Here is a 17,510-nt window from a genome sequence, read left to right as displayed (position 1 = left end):
TAGTTCTTTCAAAAGCAGCCTATACACATTATGTTTCAAGGTGCATGCTGATTTGCTGACAAAGGGAATCTCATTCACAGCGTATGTCACGTCTGCGGTTTTGTATGCAATAATGACCGCTAGTATAATATTGTAGTGTCGGCGCAGGAGAAGATATGGAAAACATTTATGCTCACAATCTGCTCTTTTATTGAGGCTCAAAACAAGCAGAATGGGACTAAACTAAACAGAGGAAAGTTTAGAAGGTAACTAGTAGACAGCAACCACTACCAACACACCGATTCAAACTAAGAGAAGTGTATAAGTTCAACTAGATGTGTATACAGACAAATACACATATTTTCTAACATCATTAAACATAAATTTGTAGCTAATTCACAGGATGCAGGGACGCGCACAGCATCCTGGGAGCCCTCGACGTTCCTGGCCTTGCTCTGTCTCTCGCTCCTCGGCCAGTGGCCGAGCAGCGAGGTCTCACGCTGACCAGTCCCTTACCGTCCTCTGTGCTAGTCCTGCTAGTGTTTGGAAAGAAAGATGTCCGCTCTGTTCCAGAAAGTCTGGGGCTGAAAGGTGCGGATGGGTCTCCGACAATATCGCCTCCCCTCCATAAATCTAATTTTGATAGACATTTGCGTTTGCTCGTGGCGTGCAGCGGTGCTGGGCACGCGTGCGGTTGTGGGTTTGTGTGTGTGGCCAGGTGGTGAAATGGAAAGAGTTAATTACATGTGACAGTGGTGGGACAGATGGTCGAGGAGCCCTTGACAACGTTTTTCACGAGTGCCAATCATTTCTCAGGAATGCGCATAAACGCAGACCCTTTCTCGTCACGCAAACAGATGATGAAAAATGACACTAGTTCCCATTACCCTGCTGAGGGCCATTGAAAGAGAGGCATTTGGGAAATGTGGTTCTCAAGACCTCACGTGCAACATTCGCCAGGTTACTCCATATCCCTACGGTCTATGTGCCACATTTTGTCACGTTTCGGACGTATAGCAGACACACCTGGACATGCAGCCATGACAGCTGGAACCTTCGTGTGTGTGTCCGCAGCATCCAGTTGAATTTCTAACACCGTGCTTATTTACATTTCGCTGGCACACCACTTTAGTCGGTTAGACCACGATGTTTCCATGAGCAGGGGATGAGAAACTAAAGGATGGATCCGCACCCAGCTGAAGGTGACGGGGTCACAGAGCTGCAGCCTATTGCTTTTGAAGGTGAGCAGAAAAGTGACAGGACAGCACAGGAACCAGATGGGACAGCACGTTAATGAGATGGGCTTTGGCCTGAGCCATTTGGTGTCCGTGCGCTGATACCAGGTCCGTAGCGGAGGGCCCGCTTCCAAGTCTGCTGCCTGCGGCTATTTATGGTAACCGGTCCTGGCTCCTTCCCCGCCCCCCTCTCCATTCCCCCCACCCACCACCACCCGAACCCCTCCGCCCTGGCTCCAGAAGCAGACTGCCTCCGTCTTCAGTTTAGCCTCATCAGCCGTTTTTGGCAGGAAATCCGAGCTGTCGATTTCCATTAGCGTGTTCGCTGTAATGCTGATGAGAAGGAAAAGAAAAAGAAGGGCTTCCTCCCAACCCACACGCGCCTGTGGCTGAGCACGCCGTGTCTCCAGTCCGTCCGGACCGAGGGGTCATAACCCCGTTCGTTTACAGGTCACTCTGGCTGCTGGAACAGACGTTCACTGAGCTAAGCAAAATGGCCACCGCTAGCCCACCTTCGTCGACGCTCATGGACGATTGTTCCTGGTTGGAGACTTGTTCCTACTCATGCCGTCGCTGGTCTTTATTTTCGCTGCGTTATTTACACACTATTTACAGAACATCTGTTGGGCCCCAGCAGTCAACAACCACAAAACCGAATTGCTAGTGACGCACCACGTTGCGCCATCATGCGATGACTTACATGACGCACTCAGAGAGACGGCTCTCTCCGAAGCGGTGCTCCTGACGCCTGGCTGGGTTTTTCAAGCCAGACAGCCTTTTGTCCCCAGATGTGCGCAATTCGGAAAATCAGGTTACTCCTGCTCCTCGGGATACGCTGAGGTTTTGTCTCCCTGCCAGGCCAGAGAGACCAGATTTACACAAGAGTCACGGGAGCCTCCGACAGCCTTGGTCAGTGTCTCCTCTCTAAGGAAAACACCTGCCTGTCTGCAGACCAGGCCGTTAGCCTCGGCTCGTCCGCCTCACATGTAAACAATGCGCCGCTGTATCAGGCCAGTACAGAAATACCCGCCGACCATCATCATCAGCTCACGTCCAGGTAAATTTGCCACCTCTAAATTGCGCATGAGGACATAATCCAAAAGCAGCTTGGTAAAAGGCGAGCGGCGGGACGGACTCGGCGCCCACCAACGCCTCCCACTATTAGGGTCTTGCTCGTCTGATCGGTTCTCCGTGGCCCTCCATTATACATGCATTGGAGCGGTGGCGCGAGGCCAGCGGATTTGGTCCTGGGAGAGATTGTCGCTTTAGGAATGTGCGCATCGACACGGGCGTGCCTCCATTAGGGCCTGCCTCTTGTGCCATCTTGATTTTTTTGGGTAAGCATATCACGGTGAGAAGGCTGAAGTGGCGCAAAGGGACGGAGCGGAGAGAGTCAGCGTGAAGTTCTCTCTCCCAGGCACGCTCCACGCGCCGCGCTCCATCAGGAGCTCTTTTAATGAACTTGGCTGGTCTTAAGTGACTGGTGCCGAACACAAACGGAGTGCTGACAGAGACTCCGTCACGCCAGCGCTCTTTCTGAGTGGCCGTCAGACGGATGAGTCATACGCCGATACGCGTTAGAATTGATCGTTTTTTCCTCCCCCCCTCCCCTTGCAAGGGACCTTGGTCTTAATGATATTTGTGCACAAGAAAGGTTTCTTTTATTAATTTTTCTATTATTGATGTTTGTTTGGGATTTTAGTGTACTGGTCATTTGAAATGGGAATTCTGAGTGACTGTGCTCAGTGAGAATCACCACAGTTACTATCACAGTAGAAACTCCTTCTCCGCACTGAACGTTACCACATTACCATGATTTCCAACGTACTACCATGAATAAGTGGAAACTAAGTTAGTTCAGCTGGCAGATGTGTGTTGTCGATGTCACCCTAACATACTTCCATTTAAAACTCTCAGAGTTCTCTTTTTTCCCTCCCACCGCAAGCCTGTGGAAGATGCTAACCCCGCCTCCCGCCTCATTGTCCCGCTCCCAGATCCGGCGGCAGGGAGGCGTGCCGCTGCTAGTGGACCTGCTGGACCACCGCATGGCGGAGGTGCACAGGAGCGCCTGTGGGGCCCTCCGCAACCTGGTCTATGGCAAGGCCAATGACGACAACAAGGTGGCGCTGAAGAACTGCGGCGGCATCCCCGCGCTGGTGCGCCTGCTCCGCAAGACCTCCGACGTGGACATCAGAGAGCTCGTCACAGGTACGGCGCACCCGCGTGGCTCGCACCCCAGAGCCAGGGGACATCCCTCGGGACGCTGCGTTGATATACAGGCCGTGTAGTTTTACAGTGCCTTCATTAAAACATTTATAACGTGTTTAACTGCATTGAAAGTTCCGGGTTGACAGTCTAATAAGGGCAGGTTGATTTGCGCAAGGCACCGTGGGCAGTAGGAATGGGTAGAAGCCTGGGTGCTCAGCAACAGCATGCCACTGGCATTCTATATAAGCACTTAGAAATGGTATCTGTTTTGTACAGTATGCACTTTATCAGAGTTTTATAGGGATGAGTCCTGCACCTAGAGTAAAGATAACATCTTATCGCCATATGGAGTGTGTCGACACTGGTCAGAACGCACATTCTGGGAATTCATTCTAATCTCAGTCATTACATTTCTAACTCTAATATGAGTATGACTCTGGAGAGCCACTTTTGGATGTTGGAGACTGTAATCATAGCAGGTGTGAACTTTCATTGTTTTTTAATGAGCATTAAACGTACTTGCCTAATGACACATTTCCAGTGATGCTGTCTGAGCCTGGGTCTGTTGCTCGAGGGGATTTTAGCTCCATTACTGTTTAAATCATCTTCCAGACTGGGCCAGACACTAGCAAATATGCTTCCAAGATGTTTGCTATGTCTTCTCGGGTTTGGCGTCGTCCTCCCGTACTCCCGGTGAAAGGTCTTTGCTCTGGAACGAGAGAGGGGGTGCTTACATGCAGGGCTAGCAGATTGAAACCTGTCCGCCACAGCAAAGACTCCTGGAAGTTTTTAGTGGACCCGTGGGAAGATTTCAAGATGTGGGCAGATCTGTTTGCTGTTGGAAATCTGTCTGCATTGAAAAACTTTGGTTCTCCTGTGGATAACTTTGATCTTTAAGATGTGATAGGTGCTATTAACCACCTAAGCATCTGGCTACACTGGAGTTAGATGCTGAAAATGAGTAAAGTTCCTGATTCATTGCGAGCCATTTTCCTTATTTGCTTCTGTTTTACCTCACTGGAATGACACTCAGGACAGCACATCTCTCCTTCACAAAGTAAACACTCAGAAATAAGAGTGCAACTCAAAGCGTCTGCTTTCCAAGTGTCTTCCTAAAACCCTGCGTCACTTGGATGCGGAAGGCTTCGGGACACAGCCGTGTCGGAAAGCCCAAATTACCATATAAATGAAACGCTGCGCTGCCTTGGACACCCGGAGAGGCTTCCTCCGCTAATCAGCAGGCCAAAAACCTGCCTGCCCGCCAGCCATTCTGGGGGACTTGCAGCATCTCTGGTTCTAATAAGACGCTGAATCACAGTCCCGTTTGGCCAGCTTTGGGGGGAACAATCGGCTCTTGGACGAGGTGGTGGGCGGGGCCTGTCTCAACCACTCAGGCAGAGGCATTGGGCTTGTGAAAGAAGGAAGGGGGTGGGCCCACCTGGTGCAGACACTGGGAGAGGACTACAGAGCAATGCATGGGGGGAAGGGGTCAATGGGAGCAGTGCTTCTGCTTCACTTCACTCTCTCAATCCCTCTCTCCTTCGCTCTCTATCTCGCTTCACTCTCTTTTTCTCTCTCTCTCCTCTCCATCTCTCTCTGGATGAGCAGAGAGGCACAGAACTGGATTCAGCCCAGTTTGTGCCAAGTTGTTACTCACTTTGGCCCGAGTCAGCATTTTTGGCTGAACAATGTGCTAGACATTGTTCAGCATCCGAGCGAGAGAGAAAGGAAAGAACTTTTGGACATTAGGATCACTAGTCAAGAGTAGACTAGTCGAGCAGTTCTTGTGCAGCAACATTTGCACGCAAAGTTTGCGAATGAATGCTGAAACCTTTTGTGTTCCTTTTCTAATGTTTATATTGTTATTTCTGGAGTCTGTAAAATTTCTCTTCATCATAGATTTGTATTAAATCCCAGTGCTTCCCACCTGCAGTAAAACATGGATAAAAGTTTTATGAATGCAGCCTTGTGAGGTTTTAAAATCCTTGACTTGCTCCTTTAGGGCTTCATTCAAAGTACAAGGTCCTCACTACCACACAGACAAGCTATATCTTGACAGGTACATAGACACTGTTCATTTTAAAGAAGCCACACGTGGGGCCTTGGGGGGCTCCAGCGCTGTCAGGGTTGGCAAGTACCTTCACGTGCCATGCACCTGAGCCACCATGTGCTAGCCATCCACATGCAGGAAGCATGAATGGGAGATGCACGGATGAGACAAAAGTCCCTTCAGAAGCAGATGAGTACTTTTGGCAGGGAGAGAGTGAGACAGAGAGCCCCTCAGCTCTTACTGTGCGTTAATATCATTCTATGGACACAAAGCTGCGTGATGCGCTGTGGAGGTGACTTGACTTCTCTGCAGCCATGCCTGACTCAGGTTCAGTGGCTTGGTGTAAACTAGAGTATGGACTGAGGTGTGCAGAGATGTGTTTGACAGAAGAGGTGTACACCTCGAGACCACGCAAAGGTTCAGTTCAGTTTTGATGACCTTGGGATGACCATGACTCCAGATTCCTCCTTGGGTGTCCTAGCTTATAACCAGTCCTTGCTTCCTAACATTATATAAAGTCCATATAGCTAGTTCAATATAGATGTCAGCTTCCATGGAGGAGATTGAGTAGGTGGATGAATATGGCAGACTCATCTGCTGGCAGCACCGGGACATTTTCTGGCATCATCTCCTATTTTGTCACTAGTGAGCAGCTCTAATCCAGTGTTGGCATCATTATCACAGTAACACAGATAAAACCGAGAAGACAAAGATAGACCTGGGAAGATGAATGACAAATGAACAGTCCATCAACGGTAGACATGTGGAAGTAATGGGCATGCTGACCCCGGCTGTCTTATCTGTTAAAGGAGGGCGAGTGGATGATGGCACTCCTGAGGGCTCTCTGACACACGGCGTTCCACCCACACTGTCATCCCTAACCTGAAACATGAAGTGGCCAGATGTCAGTGTTAATAGCTCAGATTACCAGCAAACTCTATAACTCTATAATCTATATCAGCAATTTTGTTCAATTTGATGTATTCCATTTGACAAAATTATTTGTAATTTATTTCAGGTTTTAACTTGATTTTAAATTCATTTATACTGTCCAGCTCTGCCACACTACTCTGTAAATTATTTTTGGGTGAATTTTTGACCAAATATTAGCACTTTTACTTGACATCATACCATTATAATTGATGACTGCAATATTCAAGCTGATTTGTCCTCTTCATACTGATAGATCCTGATTAAACTGATGACACTGCAAGCGCACAGTAGCTTAAACACTGAACCTCTGTATTCCTGTCATAATATTCAGTGTCCAGAAGCCTATACTTAAGCAAACAGAATATTATACAGGTAACAAGAATTACAATAAAATATGGAATGACTATCTAAGTTTCGACATTGTCATTATTAGTCCATACTGAACTGTACTGAACTTCCTCACTGGAAAGACACCCAGAACAGAAAGCCTGTGTTTACACAAAGCGAACGCTCCAGAAGAGTACAACAAGAGATTGGTGGCAATAAGAAAGTGACATCTTAAAATCAATGTTGTATCCCTGCATATGGTTTTCCTGGAAACCTGCCCAAGTGCCCTGTGGTTAACTCAATTTCTGTTGTCAGGCAGAAGACTGGACCGAGTTATGTGAACGCAGTTCTGTTATTCTAGCCTGCAGCTACATGTACTGACCTTTATTTCTCAGCACGTATTCTTACATTTAATGTTGGCTGCTGTAAGCTTTGGGTATTGAGAAATTGCTTCTTTTCCTGTCAAAGTTGCAAATGTTTACCAGGGAGTGTGGTTATTCTCAGCTCTTAGTGAATGCAGTCGTGCCTTGTATTTATTATGGTTGAAAAAGCGCCATCTCTAGAGAATGTGGACATACTGGACAGTGTGTGTGTGTGTGTGTGTGTGTGTGTGTGTGTGTATACATGTGTGTAGTCTCTGCAGACACGTCTCTCATACTGCATATAATCTCCATCACATGATACAGAACACAGCATCAGTGCTACATGTGAGAGGAAATGAGGGGTAACAGGCCAGAACTCCCACAATGCACTGCTTCCTGAAGCATGCTGTTTGGCCTATGGTATGAGCTTCAGCAAAGCCATATCACACACATGACATTACCTGTCCTTTTCCAGTCGAATAACAACCTGCATTTCAGTTCGGTAAAAATGCAGATTATGTCTTTCTCAGAATGGGTGCTTTCATGTGCAACTAAGAATCATCTTCACATCTTCAAAATTTCTGCAGTTCTGCAGCACAGACCCAACTTTCAACAGCTGCAGTGTCTGTAGGTCATCACCTTTAGAAATGAAAGCACACAGAAGCATTTTTCTTCCTTTCCTTCCTTCATTAACTGTTCTTCATTCATTTTTGTTGGATCTTTTCAGACATTCTTGATTAGCGCTGCATCTGCTATTAGTCTGACAAAGTGTTATACAAAATGCATTATAAAATGTGGCATCTGAAATATTGAAAGTAATCTCTTAACTGGCTGGGTGTTGAAAAATGTGTGTTCTCATTTGTTTCTCCCACAATCCGTTTCACAAATAAAGCAATAACTGGAAATGGCCAGTGTTGGCAGTGGGATCAATGTTTGAGTGTTTGCTTAATCAAACATGGCCACCTTGAAGTAATGAACTTGTCTGAGGTGATTCGCTATGTTGACATCCTAAGAACTGTCAATAGGCCTGCCAATAAAATTACATTAATTGAGACATTCTCACAGGGTCCAGTTATGCCTTAAGCCTGTGTGGTCTTATGCGGCCACAGAGTGTGGTTATGCTCACTGGCAATTATGCTCTAGATAGATAGTCAGAGGTAGATAGGCACAGCTTTATTCATCCTGAGGGGAATTGCAACGAGTTCTAGTAATGGCATTCTAGTAGGGTTGTAGCGATGAGACTCTTTCTTTTGTTCTCTCTCTTCCTCTCTCTCTCTCTCTCTCTCTCTCTCTCTCTCTCTCTCTCTCTCTCTCTCTCTCTCTCTCTCTCTCTCTAACCTTCGGGCCTGACTAGATGGCCATTCAGCTCACCAATCAAGTGCCTGTATCTATATTCTTTTGTTTAAAGAAAAAGAGGGGAAAATGTCCTATCAGCCTAGTGTTGGTTACTACTCCACTGTTCCACTCTTGGATCTCCCACCCGAGGCAGTATTTTGGCTGTTTCCTAGGAATGCGCTTTTCTGTTCTGGGCTTAGAGGTCGCAACCCCAAGTGCCCCAGTCAGCACTGGGACAAAGTGGGCTTTAAACTTCCACATTCGTTCTATTTCTCCTTTCAGCCCCAATTTTTCATATTCCTTTGGATGTTTCCATCACTTGGGACTGATAGATCTATTATCACTGCTGTTTGGGCATCTTATCTCCTACATGGTCCCACATGATCTTACCCCTGTTGTGCTCCACCACTGTGTGGTTCCTCCCATTTGTATACGGGTGTGTCCAGCTCATATACCTTGAATAAGTTCCTATATATGATGCCTGCTACTTGGTTGTTTCTCTGAATACATGCTTCAGGTGATTGATCAGATTAATCGGAGCAGCACCCTAATTAACAGGGAAAATTAATTAATTGTAATTACTTTGTTAATGAATTCAGTCTCAACTCATGAAAGTTGTCAGTTCGATAACATGATTATTTCTCTAATACCAAAAATTCTAATATCACTCTTGACTCGCAAGTCAAGAGTGATATTAGCTAAGAATCTATTTTTATTGAATAAACAGAGATAGGAGAACATGCGTAAAAATCATTAAGATGCTACTAATGAAAGAGGTACTGAGTCTTCTCATATTGCTATAGTATTACAAATGTAACAAATTAAAGGAATAACACAAATTATATTTGTGGTGGACCAAAGTGGCTAAGTAAGAAGAGAAAGAACAGAAAGAAAACAAAAGTTGTTTAAAGAAGCCTGTGAGAATGATCAAGTGGGCCGTCTACTTATCAAACAAAACAATGACCAACAAGGGGAAACTCTTGAGATTCATGGTAACAGAGCATGACTACAGATATAACAGGAATACTTAGAGGAGGAGAAACTGTTGTGAAACAGCCTCTAACGAAAGCTGAAGGCAGCCACCCTACCCAGGGCTCAAATCTGGGCTGATTGCAAGTAAATGTGGTGTCAGAAATGGAGGATGATGTGACAGAGACATCACTCGGGAAGGTTAGATGGGTGCTCTCGCTGCTGTGCCAGGGAGCTGGCTCTTTGGGCCAGTGGTCAGAACTCAGGCTTACCTACTATCTGTCCTGGCTTCGAGTTCTGGGTAGGATGGCTGCCTTCAGCTGTCATTACACATGGTGTCAAGTGGGATAGCAGCGAGGCCATTGGGAGTGTGTCCCAGGTTGATGAAACCACCCCCGCTGTGACAGGATGGTGTAGCCCAGTGTGAGGACCCCTGATGAGGGTCATGGGTGCATCCCCAATGGAAACGGCAGGGACACGTGGAAAGTGTCACATGCGGGACACTCCACAGAGGTGAAGACATTGTGTGGAGTCCGTCACCCTCTAAAGGGGAGGACGGTGTGTTGGAGACTGTCACTTAAGAAGGTTAAATGGGTGCTGTGGTTACTGTGTCAGGGAGCTGGTCCAGTAGTCAGCAATCAGGTGTACTTCCTGTCAGCTCTGGGTTTAAGTCCTGGGCAGGGTGCATTCCGCTTTTGTTACACAGCCTGAGGAAGGATTCAGGAGGCATCGTGGGAGGAAAGAGTTGATTGGAAAAGAGGAAAGGAAAGAACTGATTGGATTTTGATGTATAAACAGTAGCGTTACTATTGATACCAAGTGGTAGCATAAAAAGGGAAACGCCTGTCCTTACAACTCGTTGGGCTCAACCTGTCAAATCTGAGAGAGAGTGTCCATTTCCCATCAAACCATCTGGATGGCCCTGAGAAAGAGTCCAGTTTTTTCATTGCTGGCTCGACTCTGCACAAACAATGTTGGCCGACGACAACAACCAGGCTTCTTGAGACTACCTCTTGAGATTTTAATTTTCGGAGCTGGCTCAGTTGGAGAGTCCTTTCTGGGTAGGCCTTTCCGAAGCAGGAGTTTGGGGTATCAGTGGCCATGCATCCCATCATTGGTTTTGATGACGATTCTGGAATGATTAAACACTGACCATGAAACTTCAGTCTCGATCAATAGAGCAAGGCAAGTTTGCTTGAAATGAGCCGTAATGAGCGCATCCCGATGAACACAAATTAAAAATAATAAATAAAGCAGAACCAACAAAACCAAAATATATATTTATGTATTATATATTTGTGTTGACTGTTGAGGTGCACCTAGTAGCAGGATGCCAGATATGTATGTAGTTAAATACTCAAGAATTGAGAACATTAATGTGATTAAGGTGCCACTGTGTTGAGTTTCATGGAATGGAAAATATTAACATTGGACAAAATGAGTCTCTTGACAAATGTCACTGTACAATTTAACACTCATAAATTCAACCCACTATAAGCATTGTAGTTTTCTTTCATTTTTCATATGATCGTAATTTCTCACTGGCATAAAACATGATAAGTAGAAAAGATGCAAGCTTTAGAGTCTTCATTTTTTTCCCCCTGTGTTTTCCCTGTGGATGTCCCAGTAATCCCTGCTGAAGCAGCCCAGCCTCCCTGAGTGCAGCCCTGTGTCGTGTCTAGCATTGCGTATTCACCAGACAGCTCATCAGAACCAAACACCTTTCTACCACTGCTTGTAATCAGACAGGGAACGATTTCCCAGGAGTTGAATTAAGAAATAGCAGTTGATTTGTGTTGTTTGAGTGTGTGTGTGTGTGTGTGTGTGTGTGTGTGTGTGTGTGTGTGTGTGTGTGTGTGTGTGTGTGAACGTTTACGTGTGTGTCATCTTCATCTTCTTCACCAATTTGAACATATGAGTGTGAATCAAGTACAGTTGAAGAGAGCAGACAGACAGATCCCCATAGAGAAACACACATCAAACAAGGAAGGTTCCTGTGTTGCACTCGGTGGGTTTTGTTGGTTGTTACGTGCTGCAGCTACGGGCCCAACAGCACCATCTGATCCAGAGCGGCAACAAACCCACACGGCACCAAGGAAGAGCTGGCCCGTGTAGAGCATCTGCAGAAGAAGGTCTGAAAGTGGAATCTTCACTGCTGACTCTGGTCTTGTGGCTGAGATGTATGCTCGGTGAATACTGATCTCTGCGCGGCGGTGCTTGTGTGCCTACGGCTAATTGGAGCATGTCTCACTTTTATCAGTGCACTGCTCACAATGCCTGGAAGCGCTTATCTTCACCCAGTATTGTTTGGTCATTTATACCAACAAACAAGATGGCTAGGAGAGTGGGTAATGCTTCCAGGAGTACTGCTTTTAAGCATAATGTCACTATGTGTGTGCGTCCATGTCTCTCTCTCTCTCTCTGTGTGTGTCTCTCTCGCTCTCTCTCTCTCTCTCTCTGTGTGTGTCTCTCTCTCTCTCTCTCTCTCTCTCTGTGTGTGTGTGTCTCTCTCTCTCTCTCTGTGTCTCTCTCTGTGTCTCTCTCTGTGTCTCTCTCTGTGTGTCTCTCTCTGTCTCTCTCTCTGTGTCTCTCTCTCTGTCTCTCTCTCTCTCTCTCTCTCTCTCTTTCTCTGTCTCTCTCTCTCTCTCTGTGTCTCTCTCTCTCTCTGTGTCTCTCTCTCTCTCTCTGTGTGTCTCTCTCTCTCTGTGTCTCTCTCTCTCTGTGTCTCTCTCTCTCTCTCTCTCTGTGTCTCTCTCTCTCTCTCTCTCTCTCTCTCTCTCTCTCTCTCTCTCTCTCTCTCTCGCTCTCTCCATGTCAGGTTTCTAAATTATGTTTTTTCATACACTTGGCTGTTGGGCTGTTGCTTCCAACAAGGCTTTCACAAATCCACAACATTACCCCGGCACAGTGTTTTCTCGGATGTAACAGAAATGCAGAGATAATCTGTGTGGTGGTAGAAATCACACAGCTTTCCAGGCATGCAAGAATATTTGTAGCCAGTACCGGACCATTCACAAAGTGGATGAAGAAATTGGGCATTTCCACTCTGAGCTAGCATCTGTCGGAGTAAATTAGCCCCTCAGACAGTGAGCTCCAAGGTAAGATATTGACGCATCAAGGTTCGCATATTAAGATGTTAAGTCAGCACAGCTAAATTGGATATTTGCTCATTTGTGAAATGTTTCGGTATTGAGCAGGCAGGCTCGACCCACTCCAGTCTTCTAACTGCTTCTGCACCTGGAAACCCCTGCCCACTGTCCAAACCCAGGACCTCAGTAAGGTTTTCCATCTCCACCAAATAAAGAAATAACTGAGCAACTAAATAAAGAGTTAGTAAGCTCGGAGGATATCCTGTAGGTCAGGTAGAACTTGAACCGATGTATTGATCCTTGTTTTGCTTACACAGTTAAACTACTGTCCCGTCAAAAGCAAAGTAGTAAGCACTTCATGTTGTGGCGCTGTGTGTAGGGGGCTTACTTTCCCCGCATGTAGAGGGAAGCTGTCTGCATGAACGTAAACCTGCCATCCGCAGCCCCTGCTGCATGTCTTAGCCTGCACCTGACCAATGTTTTACTAGGATACTTCCAAGCTAGCACTGCTTCCTTTTAGATGTTGTCAACTCTTTATTATATATATAAAAAAAAGAACTGCTGCTATTTTTTTTTAACAAAGTTCCATAAAACACCATTTTTTTTGTGCTCTTTCTGCTGCATTCTAAACAGACCGACATAATCTATTTAAAAAGTGCTCTTACATTCAGGGGAAAAAAAACACCACTGACTTCACTGCTTTTGCTTCGGTGAAGGATCAAAATAACTTCACTGCGTCTGTGACAGTCCTGCACCAATTACTGTTTTTATCTCACTCTCTTTGAACATCATGAAATTTGTGTAATTTGTGGGCTTCACCTGCAGCAGATATCATGGTTGCAATGGCAGCACCTAGCCGCTGTCCAGACCCGTCCCCTGAACAAGCCGGCCTTGGAGGGTACAGCTGCTCAGCCTTCCCCCAGCAAGGCTCCACGTCCAAGACAATACTGCTCAAGCACGGGAGACTCGCAGTTCTCTGGCGCAGCGGCAGTGTGTCTGTCTTGTCAGTCTGCTGTTATGGAGGAGGGGGGTGCACATGACAGTCGTATTTCACAATAAAAGTCATACAGTGACTGGAGTCTCTGTCTAAACCGTTGAGCAGATTTTATAGTGACAAATCGTTTTATTTATATATATATATATATATATATATATATATATGGCTCTGTGAATCCTTTCTGTTCTCAAGCTGGCATTGCTGCTAATGGGAATACAAAGTAGCAGTCCTTGAATGTCAGTTAGCTACCTCAGAGGACTAGTGCAAGCTAGCTATGCCTTATCTCACTTAGATTTTAAGGTATATAAGACTCATACATACCTACATTGGCTTGTGAGCCCCGAATTGGCTCACAAGCCAATAAGGTTTGATGCTTTCTTTTAATGAAGAATGAGTTAACAGTGTTACTTTCACAAAGCTTATTGGATGCAGCTCATTGAGTCCAGATAACATTTGTTTGTTTGGGTGTTTTCTACTAACTGGTCTTTGATAGCCTAGTCCATTATCCCAGCTATGAGAACCTAGCATTAATACACATGATAGGAGTGAGCTGTTTTGAGGCAGAGAGCTGACTGCTAATTAAATTACCTGCGTATGCCTGTTGGTTTTCCCAGAACAGTGGCAAAACTCAGCAGACAGCTCTATTTTTAGCCGGCAGTGCACCGTTTTAGCCAGCAGGGTTTATGTTCTTAATGAGAAGGGTTGTCTGCACAAGTTTAGCTCAAAATCCAGTCGGTGTTCAACAGAATGCGCTGAATGTGTAACCATATTTGGAGGGCGAAAGCAGTACTGTTGTCACTGTTATGACCCCTAAACACACTTGCATAGACATCAGTTCACATGTTCCCATGGTTTATTAGTGGTCAAGCTTTGGGTTCATTTAGCTGCTTTAGAAAGGTCAGCTTAGAAACTTTGACCTACACGCCTGTTACCATAACCTCAAAAATGACCGTTTTCCTTATGTGGCGTATATGTTTTATTGTAGACAGTTTTAATAGCAAAAATAATATCCTCATAATAAGCTGTTGCACCGGTTATTGGACCGTTAATATCGAGTCATTATCATTGCATGTCTCTCAAAAAGAAAATGGTTTTTATATTGCATGTAGGAGTTGTGAATGGGGATAATTTGAATCAGTCACTAAATTGTATTTTAAAAAGACAGGTGATGTGATCTTTTAGTGGATAATAAAGCAGAAATCTAAAGTGTGTTACAGTGTTTAAAATGAATAAACAAAAAACGGAATGTGTGGGATGGCATGTGTGAAGGCATGTGTGAAGGCGCGCGCGCACGTGCGTGCGTGCATCACCTCCCATCTACGGCTGTGCTCATGGTTTCATCAGCGTCGTGCTGCTGGAGTAACAGAAGCATGAGATAAGGAGTCAGCCACATTCCCCCTGACACTGGTGTGGGGTCTTTATTTGTAGATCTGCATGTCTGGTTGGAGTTTAATCATAAAGCCGTCAGTCCGACAGCGAAAGTTGGCTCCCTCTCTAAACTCTCTGCTTCCGCGCTTAGAAAGGGAGCAGGACCTCCCGGCCTAGTCACGTCAGCCAGGGCAGGGCCAATTTCACAGCTGTGCATCCCACTGCAGTGCGCCGTGGAACCTTTGGTTGAACATGCCTGCCAGGCTCTTGCAGTAACATACCATGTGTCTGTGGCCCCGGCAGGCGTGCTGTGGAATCTGTCCTCGTGCGATGCCCTGAAGATGCCCATCATCCAGGACGCCCTGGCGGTGCTGACCAACACGGTGATCATCCCGCTGTCCGCCTGGGACGTCTCGCCGCACCAGGAGGACCGCAAGCTGCAGATGCACACCTCTCAGGTGCTCCGCAATGCCACAGGATGCCTGAGGTAAGCACACCCCAGAGGGGTTTTCCGTGTTTTCCATGTAAGGTTTTCAGCTCCTGTGTCTCTGAAGCCGGTCAGTAGGTTTTTGAATGAAGATGAAACAGCAGGGTCAAGGGTATGAGTGGGAGATGGGGTAGGAGTGGGGTAGGAGTGGGGTAGGAGTGGGGGATGAGGTATGAATGGGGGAATGGGTGTCACTGGGGACGCCTACAATGCCTCGGTGTAGCAGCAAAAAAGACACACTCTGCCTAAGCTCTGTTCCGAACTCAGATGATTCAGGAGGATCGTTCTAATACGGAAGTCGTGAACTCACGCTTCCTGAAGCAGCCATGAGTCTCCAGTCTGAGAAGAGATCAGGCATCAGCCTTTCATGTCCTGAGCGTAGTCTGGTAGAGAAGTGTGGGAAATCTCACCCATTTGATGATGGTGGAGAAGACAAAATGGAAACGAGTGCCGGCTAGTGCGGCGGGACTGGCCCCCTGTCTCCTGCCCCACACACACACACACACACACACATACACACACACACGCACACACACACACACGCACACACATACACACACACACACACATACACACACACACACACACACATACACACACACACACACACGCACGCGCGCACACACGCACACACACACACGCACATACACACACATACACACACATGCACGCGCACACACACACACACACACACACTGCTGCTCTTCAACCCAGAGAGGCTGCTGGGATAGCTGATTCATAAGGCACACATGCCTGTTGTCTAGTCAGTAAAGCATTGCAAATACAGAAGGCATATTTCTTATGTTGCATGTCCACAGAGGAGAGCAGCGGATGTATGATTTATACAGTATAATAATGCATAATGATCTTCATAAGGAGTGTGAATTTTGGGCATATTATGATTTATGCATGGCGTGCCTGGCTGGGAGTTGAGTGAAAAATAACACCAAGGAAGTGATGACTCTCATGGGCTCAGTATTACTCTCTGTTAGGATTCATTCCGTCTTGTATCCATAGCAACTATACTAAACTCAGTTCTATGTAGCTTCTCACATGCACACACGCACACACATTTGTTTGGCCTCACAAGTCCTTCAAATATTTGCCAAAGAAATGAGACGTCTTTCAGTATGTGGTTTTGGAATTATATCTTGAATGTTTCTGTGTAAATGAAGCCCTCACATCTACCTTAGCAGTCCATTGCTAAATTCAAAGAAAAGAACACTCTTACTAGAGAGGGGACCAATTCACACTGTGTGTGTGTGTGCGTGTGTGTGCGTGCGTGTGTGTGTGTGTGTGTGAGTGTGTGTGCGTGCGTGCGTGCGTGCGTGCGCGTGCGTGCGTGCGTGCGTGTGTGTGTGCGTGTGTGCGTGCGTGTGCGTGCGCGTGTGTGTGCGTGTGCGCGCGTGCGTGTGTGTGTCTGTGTGTGTGCGTGTGCGTGTGCGCGTGCGTGCGTGCGTGCGTGTGTGTGTGCGTGCGTGCGCGCGTGCGCATGCGCGTGCGTGCGTGCGTGCGAGTGTGCGCGTGTGCGTGTGTGCGTGCGTGAGTGTGTGTGTGTGTGTGTGCGAGTGTGTGCGTGCGTGCGTGCGTGCGTGCGTGTGTGTGTGCGAGTGTGTGCGTGCGTGTGTGTGCGTGCGTGCGTGCGAGTGCGCGTGTGCGTGTGTGCGTGCGTGTGTGTGTGTGTGTGTGCGTGCGTGCGTGCGTGCGTGCGTGCGTGCGTGCGTGCGTGCGTGCGTGCGTCCTGCCGGTAAATTGCCCTTTTGGGGAAATGACATAAATGGCGTACTGTTGTATCCAAACAGAATTTCCTCAGAAGGTGCACTGTGTGTTTTCTTATCTTTGTGGGTAAATGTGGCCTTTTTTGTGCAGCTTATTGTGTCGTGAGCTGCGGGAAGACTGACTGGAATGTGTTTCTAATACTGAGTCAGCGTTTGAAAGCTACTCCATGCACATTCATTAAAAACAGCGGAGCATTGGGAAGTATGCCAAAAGACCCTGCACTGGGGCCCAGCAGATCTGCTGCTCTTCTCTGATGCTTCGCGTCTTAGGAAACCGATGTTTGCAAAGGCACGTTTGAAGATCTCTTTTCAGGGAGTTTCTAACGAAGACATTCAGGGAAGTGGCTGGTTTGCGCGTGCCATTACAGTATGCTCAGTGATGTTGGCCAAGCA

At 46.8% G+C, this 17,510-nt stretch overlaps 1 protein-coding gene across 6 annotated transcripts in view; it reads left to right on the top strand.

Moving 5' to 3' along the window:
• Positions 1-17,510, top strand: part of ctnnd2a (catenin (cadherin-associated protein), delta 2a) — a 186,434-nt gene that overhangs the window by 128,723 nt on the left and 40,201 nt on the right. For all 6 annotated transcript variants that reach the window (XM_081717028.1, XM_081717046.1, XM_027004434.3 and 3 more), the window contains 2 exons: positions 3,209-3,422; positions 15,156-15,339. In XM_081717028.1, the coding sequence (XP_081573154.1) occupies positions 3,209-3,422; positions 15,156-15,339 (398 nt within the window). The remainder of the gene's footprint in view (positions 1-3,208; positions 3,423-15,155; positions 15,340-17,510) is intronic.

The sequence above is a fragment of the Electrophorus electricus genome, chromosome 1, assembly GCF_041902795.1.
Source record: "Electrophorus electricus isolate QZ-2024a chromosome 1, ASM4190279v1, whole genome shotgun sequence".
Classification (NCBI taxonomy): domain Eukaryota; kingdom Metazoa; phylum Chordata; class Actinopteri; order Gymnotiformes; family Gymnotidae; genus Electrophorus; species Electrophorus electricus.
Note: the sequence above shows the minus strand (reverse complement) of the source record. Positions and strands in the feature narration are given on the sequence as shown.